Below are 20,899 nucleotides of genomic sequence, written 5' to 3'. Positions count from 1 at the left end.
AAGCTGTTGGAGAAGATACTGAGGGACAGGATTTATTCACATTTGGAAGTGAATGGATTTGTTAGTGATAGGCGACATGGTTTTGTGCGGGGAAGGTCACATCTTCCCAACTTGATGGGAGTTTTTTGAGGAGGTGACAAAATTAATTGATGAGGGAAAGGCTGTGGATGTCGTCTACATAGACTTGAGAAAGGCGTTTGATAAGGTCCCTCATGGCAGACTGATACAAAAGCTAAAGTCCCATGGCATTCGGGGTGTTCTAGCTAGATGGATAAAGAAAGAACTGGCTTGGCAACAAGAGACAGAGAGTAGTAGTGGGAAGGAGTTTTTCAGAATGGAGATCTGTAACTAGTGGTGTTCCAGAGGAATCAGTGCTCGCACACCGTTGCTTGTAATATATAGACAAATGATCTGGAGGAAAATGTGGATGGTCTGATTAACAAGTTTGCAGATGACACAAAGATAGGTGGAGTTGCAGATAGTGAAGGAGACTGTCAGAGAATGCAGCAGAATATAGATAGATTAGAGAGTTAGGCAGAGAAATGGCACATGGAGTTCAAGCCGGACAAATGCGAGGTGGAGGCATTTTGGAAGATCAAATTCAGGTGTGAATTATACAGTAAATGGAAAAACTCTTAGAAGCATTGACATACAGAGGGATCTGGGCGTTCAGGTCCATAGTTCCATGAAAGTGGCAATGCAGGTGAATAAGATGAATAATGGGCAGCAGGGTAGCATGGTGGTTAGCATAAATGCTTCACAGCTCCAGGGTCCCAGGTTCGATTCCCGGCTGGGTCACTGTCTGTGTGGAGTCTGCACGTCCTCCCCGTGTGTGCGTGGGTTTCCTCCGGGTGCTCCGGTTTCCTCCCACAGTCCAAAGATGTGCGGGTTAGGTGGATTGGCCATGCTAAATTGCCCGTAGTGTCCTAATAAAAGTAAGGTTAGGGGGGGGGGGTTGTTGGGTTACGGGTATAGGGTGGATACGTGGGTTTGAGTAGGGTGATCATGGCTCAGCACAACATTGAGGGCCGAAGGACCTGTTCTGTGCTGTACTGTTCTATGTTCTAAGGTGGTCAAGAAAGCATTGGGCATGCTTGCCTTCATCAGCTGGGGCATTGAGCACAAGAGTTGGTAGGTCATGTTACAGATGTATAAACTTTAGTTTGGCCGTATTTGGAATATTGGGTGCAGGTCTGGTTGCCACACTACCAGAAGGACGTGAACATTTTGGAGCGAGTGCAAAGAAGGTTTAGCAGCATGTTGCCTGGTCTGGAGAGTGTTAACTATGAGGCGAGGTTGAATAAACCACAATTGTTTGTGTTGGAAAGATAGGATCTGAGGGGAGGTCTACAAAATTACGAGAGGTGTAGACAGGGTGAATAGTAGGAAGCTTTTTCCCAGGATGGAAGACTCAATTACAAGGGGGCACAGGTTCAAGGTGAGGGGGGGAAGTTTAGGGGAGATGTGCGGGGAAAGTTTTTCGAGCAGAATGTGGTAGGTGCCTGGAATGCCTTGCCAGTGAAGGTGGTGGAGGCAGGCACAATAACAATGTTTAAGATGTATCTTGATAGACACATGAAGGGCGGGGAATGGAGGGATACAGACCGTTTGAGCAATAAGTAGTAGGTCTAAATAACCAACTGGATTGGCGCAGGCTTGGTGGGCCAAAGGACCTGTTCCTGTGCTGTAATATTCTTTGTCTTTGTACATGAACCAATGGTACTGCAGCCCCATAGACACGAGGCTTCGTGGCTCTTCCACTGGAGCAAGGCTGAATATTTGTTCTCCTGACCTCGATCATACAATATATCCCAGCAGAGCTACAGGGGCTTGGTAGGCCACTGCAAGCAGGATCTGTGTTTCACTGCAAAGGAAACCTTCTCAAGGCTTTCAGTAGCACTTTGAAAACAATTTTATCTTTATTTTCGATTCATACAATGACAATTATCTTTTATTTATTCAGCAACCAAGTTGCTGGGTCTCTCGGACAATTAATAGTACATGCCAGAGAAGAAACTGAAGCGGTTTGTTTCTCCCTTAATGGACTCATTCGCAATTTCTCCTCTCCTTTACTAACATGAGAGGGACATGCGCCATCACTATCTGATACCACCCAAAAGTCACCATTCTTCATCTGAAGGTCCAGTGAGTGAGCATCATAAGCTATTTGACAGTGGAGAGCTCAATCTATTCCTCACTTAACATCAAGGGACAAATTTTACAGGGGGGGGGGGGGAGATGGAGATGATTCCTCACCTCCCCACCAGTCAAAGTCAGTCGGGCGATAATACATTGGAAGTGGCCTGAGTGACTTATCGAGTCTTATAAAGAGTCGGACTGATTGCGCTACTCAGGGGTAAGAGGTCCTGCCCTCGAGAACTGCCATCAGCTCTGTAGTCGTAGAGGAAAGTGGTTGCCACTGCTGGGTCTACACACAGTCCCCAGGAAGGAAGAACATGGATACATGGATACTGACTGCACTTTAAAGTAAGCCCAGGCATTTAGGCTGGGGAGGGACTAGACACCGTAGCAAGCTTTATGGGGAGGTGCGGAGTAGGGTTTTAGAGGCTAGAGGGGATGAACAAAGTGGGGGTACCATCTTGGAGGTCCAAAGAGCACAGGGGAGACACCCGTTTCCACCCTCTTAGGAGGTACTCCTTCTTGCCCGCCTTTACCTGTGCAGAGCCCTGCCATACTGCCCGCCTTCCTCCCGCCTGAGCCAAGCCAACATATTATATGGAATGAGGTCCAGAAGTGGCCATTAATTGGCCGCTCCACTTCAAATATGCCAGTGGAGACGGCAAAAAATTCCACCCCAAGGCATATCTGTGCACTTTGTACAGCAATGATCAGCAAGAGTGATGGAGAGTGGGAAGCCTAGCAGGTCTGTGGAGACCAATCGAAGCAATGCATTGTTGTGCTATTTGAGATAAACTGATTGTACAAACCAACAGTCAGCCTGTCTGATGGCCTATCTGGTTTATATCACCCTGCTTTCACCAGACAATGTCCAGTATTAAACACTCTACCCCCGCAGTGGTTTCTAAGGTAGGAGAACATGAAATTGCCTGGACAGGATTCGCTCCGGGATCCCACCGCCCCGACCTCATGACGATTTTATGCAATGGAGGGCAAGGCCTTAAATGCCCTTGCCCCAATTGAGGCCGTTCGGCTTAAGGGTAATTTCACCCAGCCCGACAGCTCTGGAGGGGTAAACTGGAAATTAAGAAAGATTGAGTTCGGGTGGGAAGGTGGGGTTGGGCGTATCCATCAGAGGCCCCCTTCTGATTGGGGGGCACTGACCATCAGTGGCCTCTGGACCTCCCTCTCTCCTCTGTCTATCCCCTGAGACCCTGATTCTGACACTTCCTTGACACTCTGGCTCCCGGGCATTCGGCTCAGTCAGCTCCATGCAGTGTCCCTTTCAGCTACTGCGGTGCTGGAGATCTGATTGACCGGAAGCTCTCCAAGGCAGGATCTCCTCCCAACTGGGGGGGGGGGGGGGGGGGGGGGGGGGGGCACGAAGTCCCACCTCATGCCAATCAATGCTCGTTACAGCATAATATTCCACCAGGACACAAAGAGCAGACTCTTCAGATGGCTGGGGATGTACCTCTGGCATCCCAAAAATTCAGGCCAATGTGTTTTGCTGAGGATATCCTCATAAGAGTTGTGGAAGCAAGTCTTTGACCCTTCTGGTCTTAGCTGTATTAACTGAAATCACATCAGCTGAAAATACAGCTGAACGTTGCCTCAGAAGAAAACACATGCATTCATTGGAAAAGCATGGCTACCACCACATACCTTTATTGTTGGCTGTGCTGCTTCCTTCATAAAAACAAAGACACAAAAAGTGTATTAATCATAATGGCACCCATTTTCACTTAATGTTATTAACACTCCCGGGATTTACAACAACTTCCAACAAGCACATTGACTGCAGTGACAATTCATAAACAGATGGATATGCTGGAATGAAATTGGTTAATTAATATTTTTGCATCCCTCTAATTACATCAATGGTGACTCAAATGTTTGGAATAGCATGAACTATTGTAAACACTTGAAATAGGTAAATTCAACATGTCTAAATGATAACACCAAGCATCAATGTGTTGATGTGTTTATTAAAGTATTTGAAATATGTCATGTTCTGAGTGATTTTTGTGATATTGAGAGATGTGCAGAATGCATAGAAACTCGATGGTCCATTTCAGGAGACGTCTTGAAATATATCTTCGTAATCTCCTTCATCCCAACTATGCGTCCTCTAGTTCTGGCCTCTTGTCCATCCTTGATATCCGCTGTCCCACCTCTCTAACATGCTCTGCTTCACTCTCTTTTCTCCATTCAGATGCTCTTTAGAGCTTGCAAGAACGCCCAAGTGTAGCAAGAGATTTAAATGGTGCCCCAATCTCCAAAGATACCACACAACCCCAATGTACTATGGGAGGATCCCCAGAACCCCACCCCAAACAAGGCACCCCTGGCCCAATCTCCAGCACCCTGGAGGAACTGCCAGGGTGCCAGGCTGGTAGTGCCAAAGTGGCATCTTAAGTGCCAGAGTACCACCCTGCCAAAGGGCATGCACCTGGAGACCCCATGAGTGCTATTCTGTCTGGTCCCCATTGGGACACCAGACACAACAGCACTTACCTGAGGTTTCCAAGGCAAAGGGAATAGATCCCAATGCTCAGGTACCCCAGGAAACTACATATTAAAGTAAGACTAGCTGCATCGCTCTAATAAGCAGATTTACTAAAAAATGATCCCGCCCACAATGGGCAGGATTTGCATGGCAACATGAAGCGTATGGAGCCAGATAGACCCCAGGAGCGGAGTCTCCCAGCTTTAATCGGTCACGCTGCCCCTTGGCGAGCTGTTTTTTCGGCACCGTGTGGGAGTTGGATCATGCCCACAATTACTGGAGCTCGAAGAGGTATCCAAGGGAATTGGGACCTTGTTACATTAAACCTCGTTACTACCAGCAGAGAGTGGGTTGAATAAAGACATGGAGCAAGACATCTCTCCTCAGCCAGGGTAGTTACAATGAAGGGGTATCCCGGCTAGACAGAGACAAATCAAGGGATCAACAATTTTTGGGAAAGGTCCACTGAGGCTGGTCGTAATCAGGAGGTAGTGTGACCATGATTGGTGAGGGCGGTGAATGCTTGGCTGAGTTCCGGAAACCTATGGAGTCCTCAGTTCTGTTGACACAGCTGCTTAGGGGAATGTCTGACAGTTTTAGGAAGCTGTCGTGATATACTCAACCTTTGATGCAGTTTCGGGGTACATGTGTGTTTGCTTACTCAACTTAATTACCATTTAAAGGATTAACTTTAATGGAGAAGTTTCCTTTTGCAGCATCAATGGCAGACCATTGAATGAGAGTTTTATTACAGAATTATGGGTCAAATGCATGCATGTAAAATATTTTCCTTTGTTATTGCACGGTTTCTGAGGATTGTACATAGTGGATACTGGGAGAGTAGCTATGGAGGATACTCAGAAAGCAAGATGGGGATTTGAAAGGGCATGATGAATCTGAGGAGGCATGTAGTTGGCGAGGCAAGAGGCATTTGTGGGCCATGGGTAGCATGGGGTGGGTGAGGAGAGAGGGATGAGGTTTAAGGGACCTTTGAATGATGCTGAGAATAGGGCTGGTGTGCTGGAGGATGAAGGTGGGCCTTCTAACGAGCCAATCTCTCCAATCACACTCCCCCTACACCCTACATCCTGGCTCACAAGCTGCAATGTGTACCTAGACCCCGCGTGAGAAGCAGAAGTCCCACATAAAGTCACGTATGAGTCATGTGTTTGGCATGGAAATCGCAAATCATGTTTTCCTGAACCTACACAGAGATGCGGACATGCACATCGATAGTTATAGGATGCATTAATCTATGAAGATTATTTCTTACCAGTACACTTGCTTTCATCACTTCCAGCCAAGCAGTCATCTTCACCATCACATACAGACAAATCTGGAATACATACATCTGACTTGCAGTGGTGGGACTTCCTGCATTCTGTTTTAACAATAGAAACATTGTAGTTGGTGTCAATGATACTCAGTTACCATTTGAACCTTTTTATTTAACTAAAAGTGCTGCTAAATCAAAATGATCTGCAAAATACCAGTCTCACTCAAACCTCCAGAGGCAACATCAAAGGAGAGAAAAGGCTCTGGATTCTCCGTTTGGGAGAATAAGTCCCCACGCCAGCGTGAAAACGGTTTTACTCCAGCGGCCACGCTATACTTCATGGCGGACTCAGCCTGCGTATACAGATTGCAAAAATAGTACCCTCCCTCGGGCGCTCGCGTGCCCCGGACCCCCCCCCCCCCCCCCCCGACAGTGCCCCTAGCCCCGAATGAAGCCCCCCTCGGCCCAGACTGAGTCCGCAGCCGCCAGACTAAGTTCACGGCGGGTGAGACCACACGTGTCCCACACCATCAGGAACTCGGCAGGTCGGGGACACAGCATCGCGGGGCGGGCCTCAGGCAATGGCCTCAGGCCGTGGATATGTGGTGCAGCGTAGTCCTAGAGTACGCCGCTTTTCAGGGGGCGGAACATCGCAAAAGTGGCGCCGCCCCCGATTTTGTCGTCATCGGGGATTCTCCGCCCCCTCGCCGAACGCGATTTCGGCGTCGGGAGCAGAGAATCCAGCCCAATATCTGACTCTTTTTTAATAAACAATTTTATTGAGGTATTTTTGGCGTATAAAACAATGACATTGTATAGTACTGTACAAAAAGAAAAGCAAATAGCGTATAGTACAAACCATAACTCCATTCTCTCAAGGACCTGCCTAAACCACCTCCTACTCTACTCTACCCTAGACCCCCCCCACTGATGATGATTAATTCTCCTCGAGGAAGTCAATGAGACGAACCCCGATAGTGACTCTCTCAAGGTGAACTTAACTTTCTCTAGACCGAGAAAGCTCGCCATGTCCGATAGCCACACTTCGGTCTTCAGGGACCTTGAGTCCCTCCATGCCAACAGTATTCGTCGCCGGGCTACCAGGGAAGCAAAGGCAAAGACATCGGCCTCCTTCTCCTCCTGGACTCCCGGGTCCTCCCACACCCCAAAGATTGCCACCTCAGGACTCATTACCACCCCAGTTTTCAATACACGGGACATGATGTCCGTGGAGCCCTGCCAATACCCCCCGAGTTTAGGGCACGACCAGAACATGTGGACGTGATTGGCCGGCCCACCGGCACATCTAGCACACTTGACCTCCAGCCCAAAGAATTTACTTATCCTGGCCACCGACATGTGGACCCAGTGCACAACTTTAAACTGGATCAGGCTGAGCCTGGCGCATGTCGCGGTCGTGTTTACTCTGCTCAGGGCTTCTGCCCAAATACCATCCTCTATCTCCCCCCCCCGAGCTCCTCTTCCCACTTAAGCTTCAGGTCCTCGGACTGCGTATCCTCTGCTCCCATTAGTTCTTTGTAAATAGCTGATGGTTCTTTGTAAATACAAGATCTGACCCTTTCATTTACCTTTACAACATAACTCATCACTTAAGTCAGCACAGTCATCGATGCCATTGCAATGACCCTCCAGTGGAATACACTTTCCATTTACACATGTGAATTCATCTTCGGTGCATTCTCTACCTAACAAACAAACAGCAGAAAAAATGGTAAGCAAAACTACAACAGTGTAATCCAACAGCAATACTCAATTGTCACATCGGGCAACTGGATAATAACTATTATCCAGCAATTATCCAGTGGGACTACCCATGCCAGAATGCCTGTGCCAGAGATCAGACCCGGGGTCTTGCCCATAAGGGATGGAGTGAGGGGGGGGGGCTCGAGGACCCCGGAAGAGGTAGGTTGAGTGCAGCTGGTGGGGGCGCAGTGTCGGAGACCCTTGCGCGGTCGCTGAGGAGGGTAGAAAGATCGGGGCTGCCATCCTGCACTGATGGAAATGATATAAATGTGCCCTTGATGGGGCATTCCTCGCCGATGCCAAAGAAATATCAAAGTGCCATTGAATAGTGGGGTCTCTTCGAGAAAAACCCTGCTAAACCCGCCTGAAACTGGATTCTGTTTTCTTTCCGTTGACGGCGCCCAACATTGTTACTAACTGGAATTCTGCGACTGGCCTCACCATCACAGGGTATGAGAGGGCAGAGATCAATGGGACACCCTACAGCTACCCTGTTGGATGGAGTCTGTGTGATGACATAGAAAAATATGGCCAGCCCCACAGTGACACTTAAACAAAAAGAATGACAAGTGAGACTGCGTCCTTTTGGCTACCTAAGATCAAATTGTAGATTGCTGGGTATAACTGCAGTCTCCAGAGTCCAGGCAGTACGTGCGTCATGTTATCAGAGAGTAAAATGAGTCTAAATACACCTGAAAGGGCAGCACGGTGGCCTAGTGGTTAGCACAACCGCCTCACGGCGCTGAGGTCCCAGGTTCGATCCCGGCTCTGGGTCACTGTCCGTGTGGAGTTTGCACATTCTCCCCGTGTCTGCGTGGGTTTCGCCCCCACAACCCAAAAAAAAAATGTGCAGAGTAGGTGGATTGGCCACGCTAAAAAGCCCCTTAATTGGAAAAAATAATTGGGTAATCTAAATTTAAAAAAATAAAAAAAAATAAAAAAATAAATACACCTGATTGTGTCATGTGAGACAGTACCTTTAAGAAATGGATGTTTATTGCTGCAGTGATGTCAGAGAGTGGGTGGAGCTGGGTTGTCTGTCAGCTTTTTACTTTAGTTTTAGGCTGTTTGCTGCAGGGAGTGTTTTAGTTTCATTTTCAGAGTTGGATAGCTGCAGTCACAGCCAGAAGGTGGATTGGAGTCTCTCTCTGTAATCTAAAGACTGCAAATCGATCCCGGTGATTTAAAACTAATAACAGTAGTGACTTTAACCTGATGTGCTTCTGGTAAAAGTTGTTTTCAGATTTATGGATGTTAAAAGAAAACTTAACGGATTACTTAGTGTTGTATTCCTTGGCGGTTCTATTTGAATTAATGGTTGCCAAATGTTGACTGTATGTTTTAAAAAGGTTAACTTGAGTTCGTAGAATAAACATTGTTTTGCTTTAAAAAATACTATTCCATTTCTGCTGTACCACACTTGTAGAGTGAGCCATGTGCTCCCCATACCACAATCTGTTAAAAGTCGTGGGTCAGGTGAACTCCATGATATACTTTGGGGTTCTCTAAAACCTGGCCCATAACGATTGATCCACAGTTATTGGAACTAGAATCAATTGGGTAAAGGAATATCAGGAGGAGCCAATACTAGTGCCACTTCTTTTTCTTATATTCATTTAGAGTACACAATTCTTTTTTTTCCAACTTAGGAGCAATTTAGCGTGGCCAATCCACCTACCCTGCACATCTTTTTGGGTTGTGGGGGTGAGACCCACACAGACAGGGGGAGAATGTGCAAACTCCACACGGACAGTGACTCGGCGCCACCGTGCTGCCCCACCAGTACTGCTTCTACTTGAAGAAACACGTGTTTTATTTCAATTTATTTTGTTTGGGATAATTGCTTGGTCTGGTTACCCTAACTCTCTGAGACGGTTTTCAGTCAGGACGGTTAAACATTTCATAGGGAGGGGGTTACAGAATGGAGGAGGCGGGGATCACACGTCAGTGTCGGAAATCATTTGGTTTTCCCTTTGCTTAAATCAGCAGATGGAGCTTGAGAGAAGCAACAATCTGAATCCAAGTGTGCTCCCTACAGTGCAGCCAAGGGATAATCCACACACCAGCCATATGGAGATACACTACCCACAGTCACCCACCCCCTGTACCTTCTATAAATGAAGCCCAACGTAATGACAGAAAATGTTAAAAACCTGTAGGATAATCATAACATTTAACCGCAGCAAATTTTGCATTTCTGTCCGAGGCGTGTACAATGTCCGCGAGGTGGAAACATTCTGATAGGCTTGTCTCGAACCCTCTGCAGAGCGTGCTATTAGACCAGTTCACAACCATGGTAGCCTTCGGGGGATTTCTGCTCCTTGCAGTATCTAAAATTGTCTCTGCTCCTCTGGGAAAAGAGAATGAGATGGTCAGCAACGGTTCAAATATCTTTTTTTTTAAAATGCAATACTCACTTGCAAGCATTGACTTGAATTGTTTCAAATACAGAACATGAAAGGTAAGTTCTCACAAGCGAAAGTTAAGCTGTCTGCAGACGACATTCGCCTCGTGCATTGTCCACTCTTTCTCATTCACACGTACAGGCAATCCTTGCGATGTTTCATTGAAACTGAACAAAACAAATCCTTGCGATGAGCTCCCAGGTGTCAAAGAAACAGTAGCATTTCCTAAAATTAAGAAAAAAAAGGTAGACTCAATATATATGTTCACAGACACATTTGCATAGGCAGGGATAGTCCAAATCATTGCTGAGATTGATTCAGTGGGTTAGAGAGTGACCTTTTAACTCTGAGGCCTTAACCCAGATTAATGCACATTAGAGTTCTCACTCAGATAGAGCATCGAATGGCTGATGACGGAACCAGAAAGTTTTGCTGTGGTGCAACATTGGTGCTCGTACAATTGAGAAACTCAAATTGTCAGACTGCTTGCCTCAGCTGCAGCAATCTGAAGGTAAATGTCAGAGGTCGGAGCCTGAGGAGGGAAGCAGGAGGTCGGTCAGTTGTGGTGGCTGTGAAGTTTGGGAATCACTTTTGCTTTCCTAGACCTGCAGGAAGGTTTTGTTTACATTTAAACCTTTTTTTTAAATAGTAACTTCATTGAAACATCATTTTAACCTGGCCTTTAGGTGGCCAGGTTAAAATGATAACACAGATCCCGCCTCCATTCTGTGAACACATCTCGAGTTGGCATTCCATATGAGAGAGCCGGGATCTGTGTTAGGCAGCTGTCATCGATAATGGGCCACCTCAATCTTATATCAGATGTTTTCCGGGTCTCCTTGGGCCACAGGATGCCCTCTTGCATCTAGTTGGTGCCAACAATATTGATGCAGCAGAGTCCAATTCCTTACCCTTCCATGCCTAAAATGGGAGACAGTCCATTTCATCGTTTGAAACTGACCCAGGGTAGAACAAAAAAAATTACAGCACAGGAACAGGATCCTCTATCTAAAACTGTCGCCTATTTTCTAAGGATCTGTATCGCTCTGCTCCCCGCCCATTCATGTATCTGTCTAGATACATCTTAAATGATGCTATCGTGCCCGCCTCTACCACCTCCGCGGGCAATGCGTTCCAGGCACCCACCACCCTCTGCGTAAAGAACTTTCCACACACATCTCCCTTAAACTTTTCCCCTCTCGCCTTGAACTCGTGACCCCTAGTAATTGAGTCCCCCACTCTGGGAAAAAGCTTCTTGCTATCCACCCTGTCTATACCTCTCATGATTTTGTAGACCTCAATGAGGTTCCCCCTCAACCTCCATCTTTCTAATGAAAATAATCCTAATCTACTCAACCTTTCTTCATAGCTAGCATCCTCAATACCAGGCAACATCCTGGTGAACCTCCTCTGCATCTTCTCCAAAGCATCCACATCCTTTTGGTAATGTGGCAACCAGAACTATATGCAGTATTCCAAATGTGGCCAAACATGACCTGCCAACTCTTGTACTCAATACCCCTTCCGATGAAGGAAAGCATGCCCTATGCCTTCTTGACCACTCTATCGACCTGCGCAGCCACCTTCAGGGTACAATGGACCTGAACACCCAGATCTCTCTGTACATCAATTTTCCCCAGGGCTTTTTCATTTACTGTATAGTTCACTCTTGAATTGGGTCTTCCAAAATGCATCACCTTGCATTTGCCCGGATTGAACTCCATCTGCTGTTTCTCCGCCCAACTCTCCAATCTATCGATATTCTGCTGTAAATTGACTTCTTGGTTTGTGTTGAACAAATATGTGTTGCTGGGTTGCTGTAGATTGATTGCAGCATCATAGTCCTACAGCACAGAAAAAGGCCCTTTGGCCCATCGCGTCTGTGCTAGCTTTCAAGCACCTATCTATTCAAATCTCCTGATCGCAGCATCAGTGGGCCAGAGAAAGGGAATCAAATCACCCTGGGGTCCCATCCTTCATATTAGTGGCCCCAGTTGAAATGTGCATTCATGTGGGTGACATGGTAGCACAGTGGTTAGCATGTTGCTTCACAGCACCAGGGACCCGGGTTCTATTCCCGGTTTAGGACACTGTGCGAAGTATGCACATTCTCCCCGTTTCTGTGTGGGTTTCCTCCGGGTGCTCTAGTTTCCTCCCACAGTCCAAAGATGTGCAGGTTAGGTGGATTAGCCATGCTAAATCGCCCCTTAGTGTTCAAAAGGTTGAGTGGGGTTCCTGAATTATGGGGATAGGGTGCTTTTTCCCAGAGCCGGTACAGACTTGAATGGCCAAATGGCCTCCTTCTGCACTGTAAATTCTATGATTCTATGATATGCCCATCAGATTAGGCCAGGATCAGATTTTGGCTGTAATTCCCTTAAGCACTGAGCATCTACAACCAGAGACAGACTTTCAGTGAACCACAGAGCACTGAAGTGGAGGGATCCAGCTATTGAGGGAGCCCATGCGGAGTGGTGACTGTTTTGGTGGGAACACTAATCAGAGCCTTGGTAGCTCTCTATCTGGTGATAGACTCAATGAACCTATTAGCAGGCAATACAGAACAACTTTTCATAGAATTCACAGTGCAGAAGGAGGCCATTCGGCCCATCGAGTCTGCATCGGCTCTTGGAAAGAGCACCCTACCCAAGGTCAACACCTCCACCCTATCCCCATAACCCAGTAACCCCACCCAACACTAAGGGCAATTTTGGACACGAAGGGCAATTTATCATGGCCAATCCACCTAACCTGCACATCTTTGGACTGTGGGAGGAAACCGGAGCACCCGGAGGAAACCCACGCACACACGGGGAGGATGTGCAGACTCCGCAGAGACAGTGACCCAAGCCGGAATCAAACCTGGGACCCTGGAGCTGTGAAGCAATTGTGCTATCCACAATGCTACCGTGCTGCCCTTCAGGCTCTGATTGATGGACTTCCTTTTAGAGCGGGCAAGCTGTTTACCAGATGTGGAAAGGTGGTGGAGACTTTGAGCAGTTCCGACACGGATCTCCTGAATTGGTGTGAAGTTTCTGAACTTTCATCGAGTAAAGGTGCAAAGCAGCAACCCGGTTTCTGGCAGGCAGCCTGAGGCAAATGTGAGGCCACTGACCTAACATCGGGATGCGAGACTGGAAAGCCTTCACCGAGGTAAGGCAAGGGTACAGCCAGATGGCGATTGAGGAGAGTAGTGGGGTGACTTGTGACTGCCAGGTGAGGCCTGAGGAGGGCAACTATCCAGAAGGAACAGAGCCCACTGGGCCAGATAGCCGGCAGCAGCCAGCCAGGAGCACACGTGGTTGTCAAGGCTCGAGGCCTGACTATCTGAGAGAGGTGAGCAGAGCAGCAGTTGGGAGGTACGGAGAAGGCCAGGCAAACACCGGTGTCGTGTCTCAGGGAACAGTGGCCAGCAGGAGCGGGTGACTTGACCAGAGGCCAGCCAGACAGTGAGTGAGAGGGCTGGGCAGCAACCAACCAACATATTTTTCTTCTTGTTGTTTTCCCATGTTGAATTTACTGGGCTGGATTCTCCATTCCTGCATCTTAGTGCTGATGCCAACGGAGGAATGTTGGTGTTTCACGACGGAAAAATCGGTGCCACTCCCGCACTGACTCCGGTGAGTGGCTACCACCAGCGCCACATAAAACACCTGTGGAACCTGCACAAAACAGTGGGAGAATTGCCGGGTCCATGCTGGATACACGCAGGGCTGACAAGCTACAGCCGCGTATACGCCTACATCCCCCCACATACACACTGATCGTGCCAGAAAAAATGCCGCCGTTTGGGCTGGACCACGTACCCGACCACCCCGACCCCACTGCCCACCTCCTGGCTACCCACCACTACTCCCACCAGCCCTGGCAGAAGCCCACCCTGGCCAACAGCACATCTCTCTGTGGAGTATGGCGCTGCTGGACACTGTGCGTGTGCCTCCTCTCTGTCTCCGCAGCCGCCACACGAGGCTCACGCCTGCCAAGACCACACGTGGCCCACACCATTGGGAACTCGGCCCATCAGAGGCGGAGCATCGCAGGTGGGCCCGATAATGATATTCAAACGGGGTTACGGCTGCGCATGGTACGCATCTCGATTACACCAATTAGGGGGGCTGGAGCATCACAACCCGGCATCCAACCAGTGCCTGCCAAGATTTCGGCGTCGGGAGCCATTCTCCACCCGATCGCCATTCCCGATTTCGGGTTCGGGCAACGGAGAATCCCGCCCCTTGCCTTTAATGGTGCCTGTCATTGTCTAATGGTGTCTTTTATGAGACCGGGCTTGCCTTTCCACCCACTGGCATCACAGCTTTACCAAAAATTATCGCTGGCTCGACGTCATTAGGGAGGGAGCTTGACGTCATTGGGGGGCCTTGCAAAGAGAGAGTGTGGGGCCCACAAATGTAAGTCCGCCTCTGTCTACAAGTCTGGAAATGTAATTGGGCAAACATTTGGGTGCATAGGATATCAGTGTAGTATGTCTTCTGCCCACCAGATGTCACTGGTGAGGAGCCCAATGAATTTCCATAGTCAAGCTTTCTACCATCTCTGGTTGTAAGCATCTTCGGGTTTTCATCACGTGGCCTCCCAACCCCACCCTCAGGAAAATAAATCTTGTACCTCCAGCTCCAAGGTTTGCACAACTGATAAAGCAATCCCAAAAACTTCAATAAAACTCGCAATTCTTTTAATGTCCCGGCGATTCTTTTTTCTCCTGATGGAATTTTGAGGAAATGAAGCATTGATTCCTTAAGTTTCTGGAAAGAATTCTGGAGAAATTGCACTCCTAATTGACTTTCAATACCTTCCAGTGAGCTTCCCATGAGTTTGGGAAATGTGGACAGGCAGTTCACCAATTGGGAGAGTTTGCGAAGTCCACTCGCTCTCCTGAAAAGCAGAATTTAGTTTGAGGGGGCGGGGGCAGACAACCATAGGGAGTCAGATAGGGGGGGCAGGGAGCAAGCGGGATTATTTTTTGTGGTGAAGGTAACAAACACACTCGTACTTCCCCTGGTCACACAAAGAATTGTTACAGGAGCTAACCAGCGGGAGCTTTGGAGCAGCCTGCAGTGGCTTGGCTTATGAGGCTGTATTTGTGTCCAGACCTATGGCCTTGGGGTCCTTTTGATGATTTTCATGGGCTGCTGAGGAAATAGGCCACCTATTTCAAGGAAGCCAGTAAGTGTCACGCTATACCTTTTATAGTGCTACTTCCTAACCTCATAGAACATACAGTGCAGAAGGGGGCCATTCGACCCATCGGGTCTGCACTGACCCACTTAAGCCCTCACTTTCACCCCGTAACCCAATAACCCCTCCTAACCTTTATGGACACTAAGTGCAATTTAGCATGGCTAATCCATGTAACAAGCACGTCTTTGGACTGTGGGAGGAAACCAGAGCACCCGGAGGAACCCACGCAAACCTTCGACCCTGCCGCTGTGAAGCAACAGTGCTAGCTACTTGTGCTACCGTGCTACCTCCTGAGAACAGGAACCAAAATCAGGTCCAATAAATGAAACGCAATGGGAACGACTGCCGCTCCCCTTCCCCCTGGCCTGAAACAGCCAGAATCTCCCCATTCAAATGGCGATAAGCAGAAAACACATTGGGCGGAATTGACAGGGGAGGAGCCGGAAATGTAGGGCAGCACGGTAGCACAATGGTTAGCATTGTGGCTTCACAGCGTCAGGGTCCCTGGTTCTGTGCGGAGTCTGCACGTTCTCCCTGTGTCTGCGTGGGTTTCCCCCGGGTGCTCCGGTTTCCTCTCACAAGTCCCGAAAGATGTGCTGTTAGGTAATTTGGAATTTCTGAATTCTCCCTCTGTGTACCCGAACAGGCGCCGGAATATGGCGACTAGGGACTTTTCACAGTAACTTCATTGCAGCGTTAATGTAAGCCTACTTGCGACAATAAAGATTATTATTATTATGTGGCGAGCCATTCAAAACTCTATTGACTTCGGTGGGACTGGCCAATCCCGTCGACAGGAGGGACCGTAGAATTCAAGCCTCTGTTCCAATAATATTTACATTCTCACCCAATGAGCACTTCCCATAGTGAGAGAAGTGTTCCAAGTTACGAATACATTCAATACTCTTCAGCTGGCAGTATGACCGATATTGTTTCTTCCTGCTTGAGCAGACTTCATCCCTTATCTTTGGACACTGATACGGCAGCTTGCACTCACACCTGCCATTAATGCACCTTTCCCATGGCTGACAGAAGACTTTCTGGCATGATCTGTGGTTGAACCTCTTCTCTCGGCAGCCTTCAACCAGCCTTTGGAGGTGAGGTCTCGATTTGGAAATCTGTGACATATTGGAGGTACAAATTTAGTATGAATACAGTTTGTTTCAATTGACACCTAAAGGTGCTAACATATTACCCTGTGTTACCTTTACCATCTACATATACTAACTGGCAAACTAGAACTGATTTTCTAATCCCCGGCTGTCAAAAAAGCATTTTTTGGACAGTTTATTTGCATTGTGCTTCTGAACAGAGTCATTTTGAGAACATTCCCACACAGAGAGAAATTCCTGGAACCAGGGGCGAAATTCTCCGACCCCACGCAGGGTCGGAGAATCGGCCGGCAGCGGCGTTAATCCCGCTCCCGCAGGGTTTTTAATTCTCTGACCGGCCAAAAACCGGCGCTGTGCAAATCCCGCCGGCAGCCTCTGAAAACAGCTGCCGATTGTTACCGTCGCCCCCCCCCCCTCTGTACGCCGCTGCCCCCTACCCCAACCACCCCCCCCTCACCACTCCTACCTCCCTCCCCACCACCCCTACCCCACTCCCCACCACCCCTACCCCCCTCCAATGCCGCCCCCCCCCATCTCTCGCAACGCCGCAACCCCCCACCCTCAACGCCGCAACCCCCCCTCATCGCCGCAACCCCCCCCTCTCAACGCCGGGTCCCCCCCCCTCTCAACGCCGGGTCCCCCCCCCTCAACGCCGGTACCCACACCCCGTCCCCCTCCCTCTGAAGGCCGGTACCCACACACCCCCCCCTCTCTCTCCTCCTCCCCCCCTTCCTTCCTCCTCCCCCCCTTCCTCCTCCTCCCCCCCTTCCTTCCTCCTCCCCCCTTCCTTCCTCCCCCCCCTCCTTCCTCCTCCCCCCTTCCTTCCTCCTCCCCCCCTTCCTTCCTCCGTTGGGGGGGGGGTGCGGCGTTAGTGGGGGGGGGGTGCGGCGTTGGAGTGGGGTAGGGGTGGTGAAGGGGGTAGGGGTGGTGAGGGGAGGGGGTTGGGGTAGGGGCAGCGGCGTGCAGAGGGGGGGGCGACGGTGCGTTGGCCCCGGGCATCCGTCGCCCCCCTCCTCTGCACGCCGCTGCCCCTACCCCAACCCCCCCCTCACCACCCCTACCCCCTTCACCACCCCTACCCCCCTCCAACGCCGCCCCCCCCCAACGCCGCCCTCCCTCTCTCAACTCAACACCGCAACCCCCCCTCAACTCAACGCCGCAAACCCCCCCTCAACTCAACGCCGCAAACCCCCCCTCAACTCAACGCCGCAAACCCCCCCCTCAACTCAACGCCGCAAACCCCCCCCTCAACTCAATGCCGCAACCCCCCCCCAACTCAACGCCGCAAACCCCCCCCCGCTCTCAACTCAACGCCGCAAACCCCCCCCCCTCTCAACTCAACGCCGCAAACCCCCCAACGCCGGGTCTGTCTCTCTCCTCCTCCCCTCCTCCCCCCCCTCCCCCCCCCCCCCCAAATGCCGGTCTGTCTCTCTCCTCCCCCCCCCCCCCAAAATGCCGGGTCTGTCTCTCCTCCACCCCCCCCCCCCCCAAATGCCGGGTCTGTCTCTCTCCTCCCCCCCCCCCCCCAAAATGCCGGTCTGTCTCTCTCCTCCTCCCCCCCCCCCCCCAAAATGCCGGTCTGTCTCTCTCCTCCTCCCCCCCTCCCCCCCCTCCCCCCCCTCCCCCCAATGCCGGTCTGTCTCTCTCTCTCCCCCCCCCCCAAACGCCGGGTCAGTCTCTCTCCTCCCCCCCCCCCCCCCACCCCCAAAACGGCGGGTCTCACCACTTCCGCAGCTGGTGGAACTGATGCGTATCGCGTCAGTCAACTGTTGGCCCCTCCGGGAACGGAGAATAGCGGCCTAAAAGAAGGCCCCGACGCCGGAGTCATCTACACCGATTTTTCTCGCCGGAAATCGGCGTTACGACGGTCTGCAGAGAATTTTGCCCCAGCTGTGGAAAGACTCTGTGAGCCTGACGTCGCAACCTTCTCCCATTGCGCCACAATCCCAAGTGCTGTTTTGGACAGTTTATTCAGCATCTAACCAGGGGAGTCCTAGATTTGATACCTGAGTTCGCTGATTGTCCCCAAGACGGGGATTCATTGTGCCCCTATAAATAGGAACAGACTGAAACTGTTTGTTTTTTTTGGGGTGAGGAGGTGCATTTGAGGTTCACCAGATTGATTCCGGGGATGAAAGGGTTAACGTATGAGGAGAGATTAAACGGTTTGGGCTTATACTCACTTGGATTTAGAAGAATGGGAGGGGATCTGATCGAGGTGTATAAAATGCTAAGAGGGATTGATAAAGTAAATGTTCCCCCTTGTGGGGCAATCTGGAACAACAGGTCATAGATATAGGTTGAGAGGCAGTAGATTTAAAACTGAGATGAGGAGGAACTACTTCTCGCAGAGGGTGGTGAACTCGCTGCCCCATAGTGCGGTGGAATATGAGTAATTAAGTGGTTTCCAGAAGGTGACTAATATATTTCTGATTTTAAAAACGGGCTAAAGGGATATGGGGAACAGGTGGGGAGGTGAATTTGAGAGCAGGAAGAGATCAGCCATGATCTGATTGAATGGCGGAGCAGGCTCGAAGGGCTGAATGGCCTACTTCTGCTCCTAATTCCTATGTTCCTCTGTGTCTCTGTACAAAAATGCCTGTAACAGGTTGCAAAGAGTGGTTCCAGTTCTATCCTTCACCACTTGTTTTCTGAAGCAAAACAATCACTGTGCAGTGATATCTTTTGGAAAGTGAAGTATTAGTGCCTGTAGATCGCTCAAAAACAAAGTTAGGCTCAGCAGCAAAAGTCCCACAGTTGAATAATCTACGAGCAGTAACCATCTAGGTTCATGTGGAAAAAAAGCCACTTGGATGAAAGATTGAAAAAGGCTGCTGCTATTACTTCAGCACAAACCTCAAGTACGTTCAGAAACATGGCTAGTAAAAGGCATATCATATTCATAACTTTAAACATGGACAGTGATCGCATGGACGATCACCCGCCATATTCAAATAAGTAATCCATGTTCAATTAGACTTGTTATGGTGCCAATTGGCCCTAATAATTCAGTGGCTAAACGATAAAACGTTTGCCGTTTAACGCACTCTTAGCAGTGTTGGGATTGATCGAGCTGCAAGTCAATTGGATTGGACAGCTGCTCCAGTGGGCAAGACTTCCTTCCCCAGTGAGGGGCAGAAGTCCCAGTTAGCCCTTGTTTAGTTGCCCTGCAGTATGTTGTGGCTATAGCTGGGTCTGCTCCGTACCAATTTTGCTTCATGGGGGGAGGGGGGGGGGGCTAGGGTATGGGGAGAAGGGAGGGGAATGAGCTGTTTCAAACCGAAACTCCCCCCTCCTGCATACTATTCAGGCCAAGAAGTAGAAATGTTTCCCTCTTCACTGGACTCGCAGAGAGATATTAACTGTTATGTATTCTTTTGGTTTGACACTTGTAGAAGTGCACTACCTTTTTTAATTCTATCTTTCTAAAGTGTGCAGTGTGACTGATGTAGCGTTTAGATCTTTTGGGGTGAGTGTGTGAATAAATAATCCTCTTTGTTTAAACCCACAAAGGTCTGCTGCTGTTTCACTTGAACACACACTGTCAGGAGTTTAGAAATAATCTTTTAAAAAATAAACCACATTGGCCATGGACAGAAGGGAATTGGGAGTTTCAGTGTGATTTTGCACCCCACCCTTCCCTTTTATGTCAGAAAGGGCCGACAATATACAAAGATTTACGCTCAGTAATATAATTATACAAATGCTGTTTGGAAATTGAACGTGAAAAACAGAATGAAGTGAGAATTCTGCTAATAACACATTGACAAAGAGGCTCGGTGGATTTCAAGAGTGGTTTGCAATAAACTATTGATTCTGCTAAGTATTTAGATAAGTGTTTAAACATTTATTAAAACCAATTTTTATTGGAGTAGCTCAAAGACCAATGTGACGTGCTTCTCACAGTACCTGAGGTATGACACAGTTTGCAAATTAGTAAAGGTGTGGGCGCACAGAGTGAATAATCAGTACATTTGTCAAAGTTCTCCAAGCAGGTTAACGTAAAAGTGAGATTTCATCCAGACTTTCACTATATTGACATCTGACAACAAGCCCCATGTGCAGCACTTAATATGACATCAATTTTACAGAAACATATATAGGGCAATTGCTGCCAATGATATTTTACAATGTGGCAGCACTTGCCTGAAATGTGGGCTTCGAGATACGAATTAGGACTGTAATGGAATACTCTCCACTTGCTTGGGTGAGAGCAGCTTCAGCAACACTCACAAAGCTCGACACCATTCGGGGCAAAGGAGCCCGCTTGACTGGCACCCCATCAACAAACTTAAACATTCATAAAATCATGCAAAAATTTAATCCCTACAGTGCAGAAGGAGGCCATTCGACCCATCGAGTCTGCACTGACTCTCTGAAAGAGCACCCTACCTAGGCCATATCCCCACAACCCGTCTAACCTGCGCATCTTTGGACACGAAGGGGCAATTTAGCATGGCCAATCACCAAACTGCATATCTTTGCTCCCTCAACCACT

The 20,899-nt window shown here is 49.0% G+C and overlaps 1 protein-coding gene across 2 annotated transcripts in view; it reads right to left on the bottom strand.

Moving 5' to 3' along the window:
• Window positions 1–20,899, bottom strand: part of cfi (complement factor I) — a 92,309-nt gene that overhangs the window by 27,226 nt on the left and 44,184 nt on the right. For both annotated transcript variants that reach the window (XM_038792049.1, XM_038792050.1), the window contains 6 exons: window positions 16,137–16,407; window positions 10,162–10,318; window positions 9,842–10,038; window positions 7,514–7,630; window positions 5,922–6,029; window positions 3,805–3,828 (listed from right to left, as the gene is read on the bottom strand). In XM_038792049.1, coding sequence (XP_038647977.1) covers window positions 3,805–3,828; window positions 5,922–6,029; window positions 7,514–7,630; window positions 9,842–10,038; window positions 10,162–10,318; window positions 16,137–16,407 — 874 coding nt within the window. The remainder of the gene's footprint in view (window positions 1–3,804; window positions 3,829–5,921; window positions 6,030–7,513; window positions 7,631–9,841; window positions 10,039–10,161; window positions 10,319–16,136; window positions 16,408–20,899) is intronic.

Source organism: Scyliorhinus canicula, chromosome 3 (assembly GCF_902713615.1).
Source record: "Scyliorhinus canicula chromosome 3, sScyCan1.1, whole genome shotgun sequence".
NCBI classification, from domain to species: Eukaryota; Metazoa; Chordata; class Chondrichthyes; order Carcharhiniformes; family Scyliorhinidae; genus Scyliorhinus; species Scyliorhinus canicula.
The sequence above is the reverse complement of the archived record's forward strand: the minus strand, read 5'-3'. Positions and strand labels throughout refer to the sequence as shown.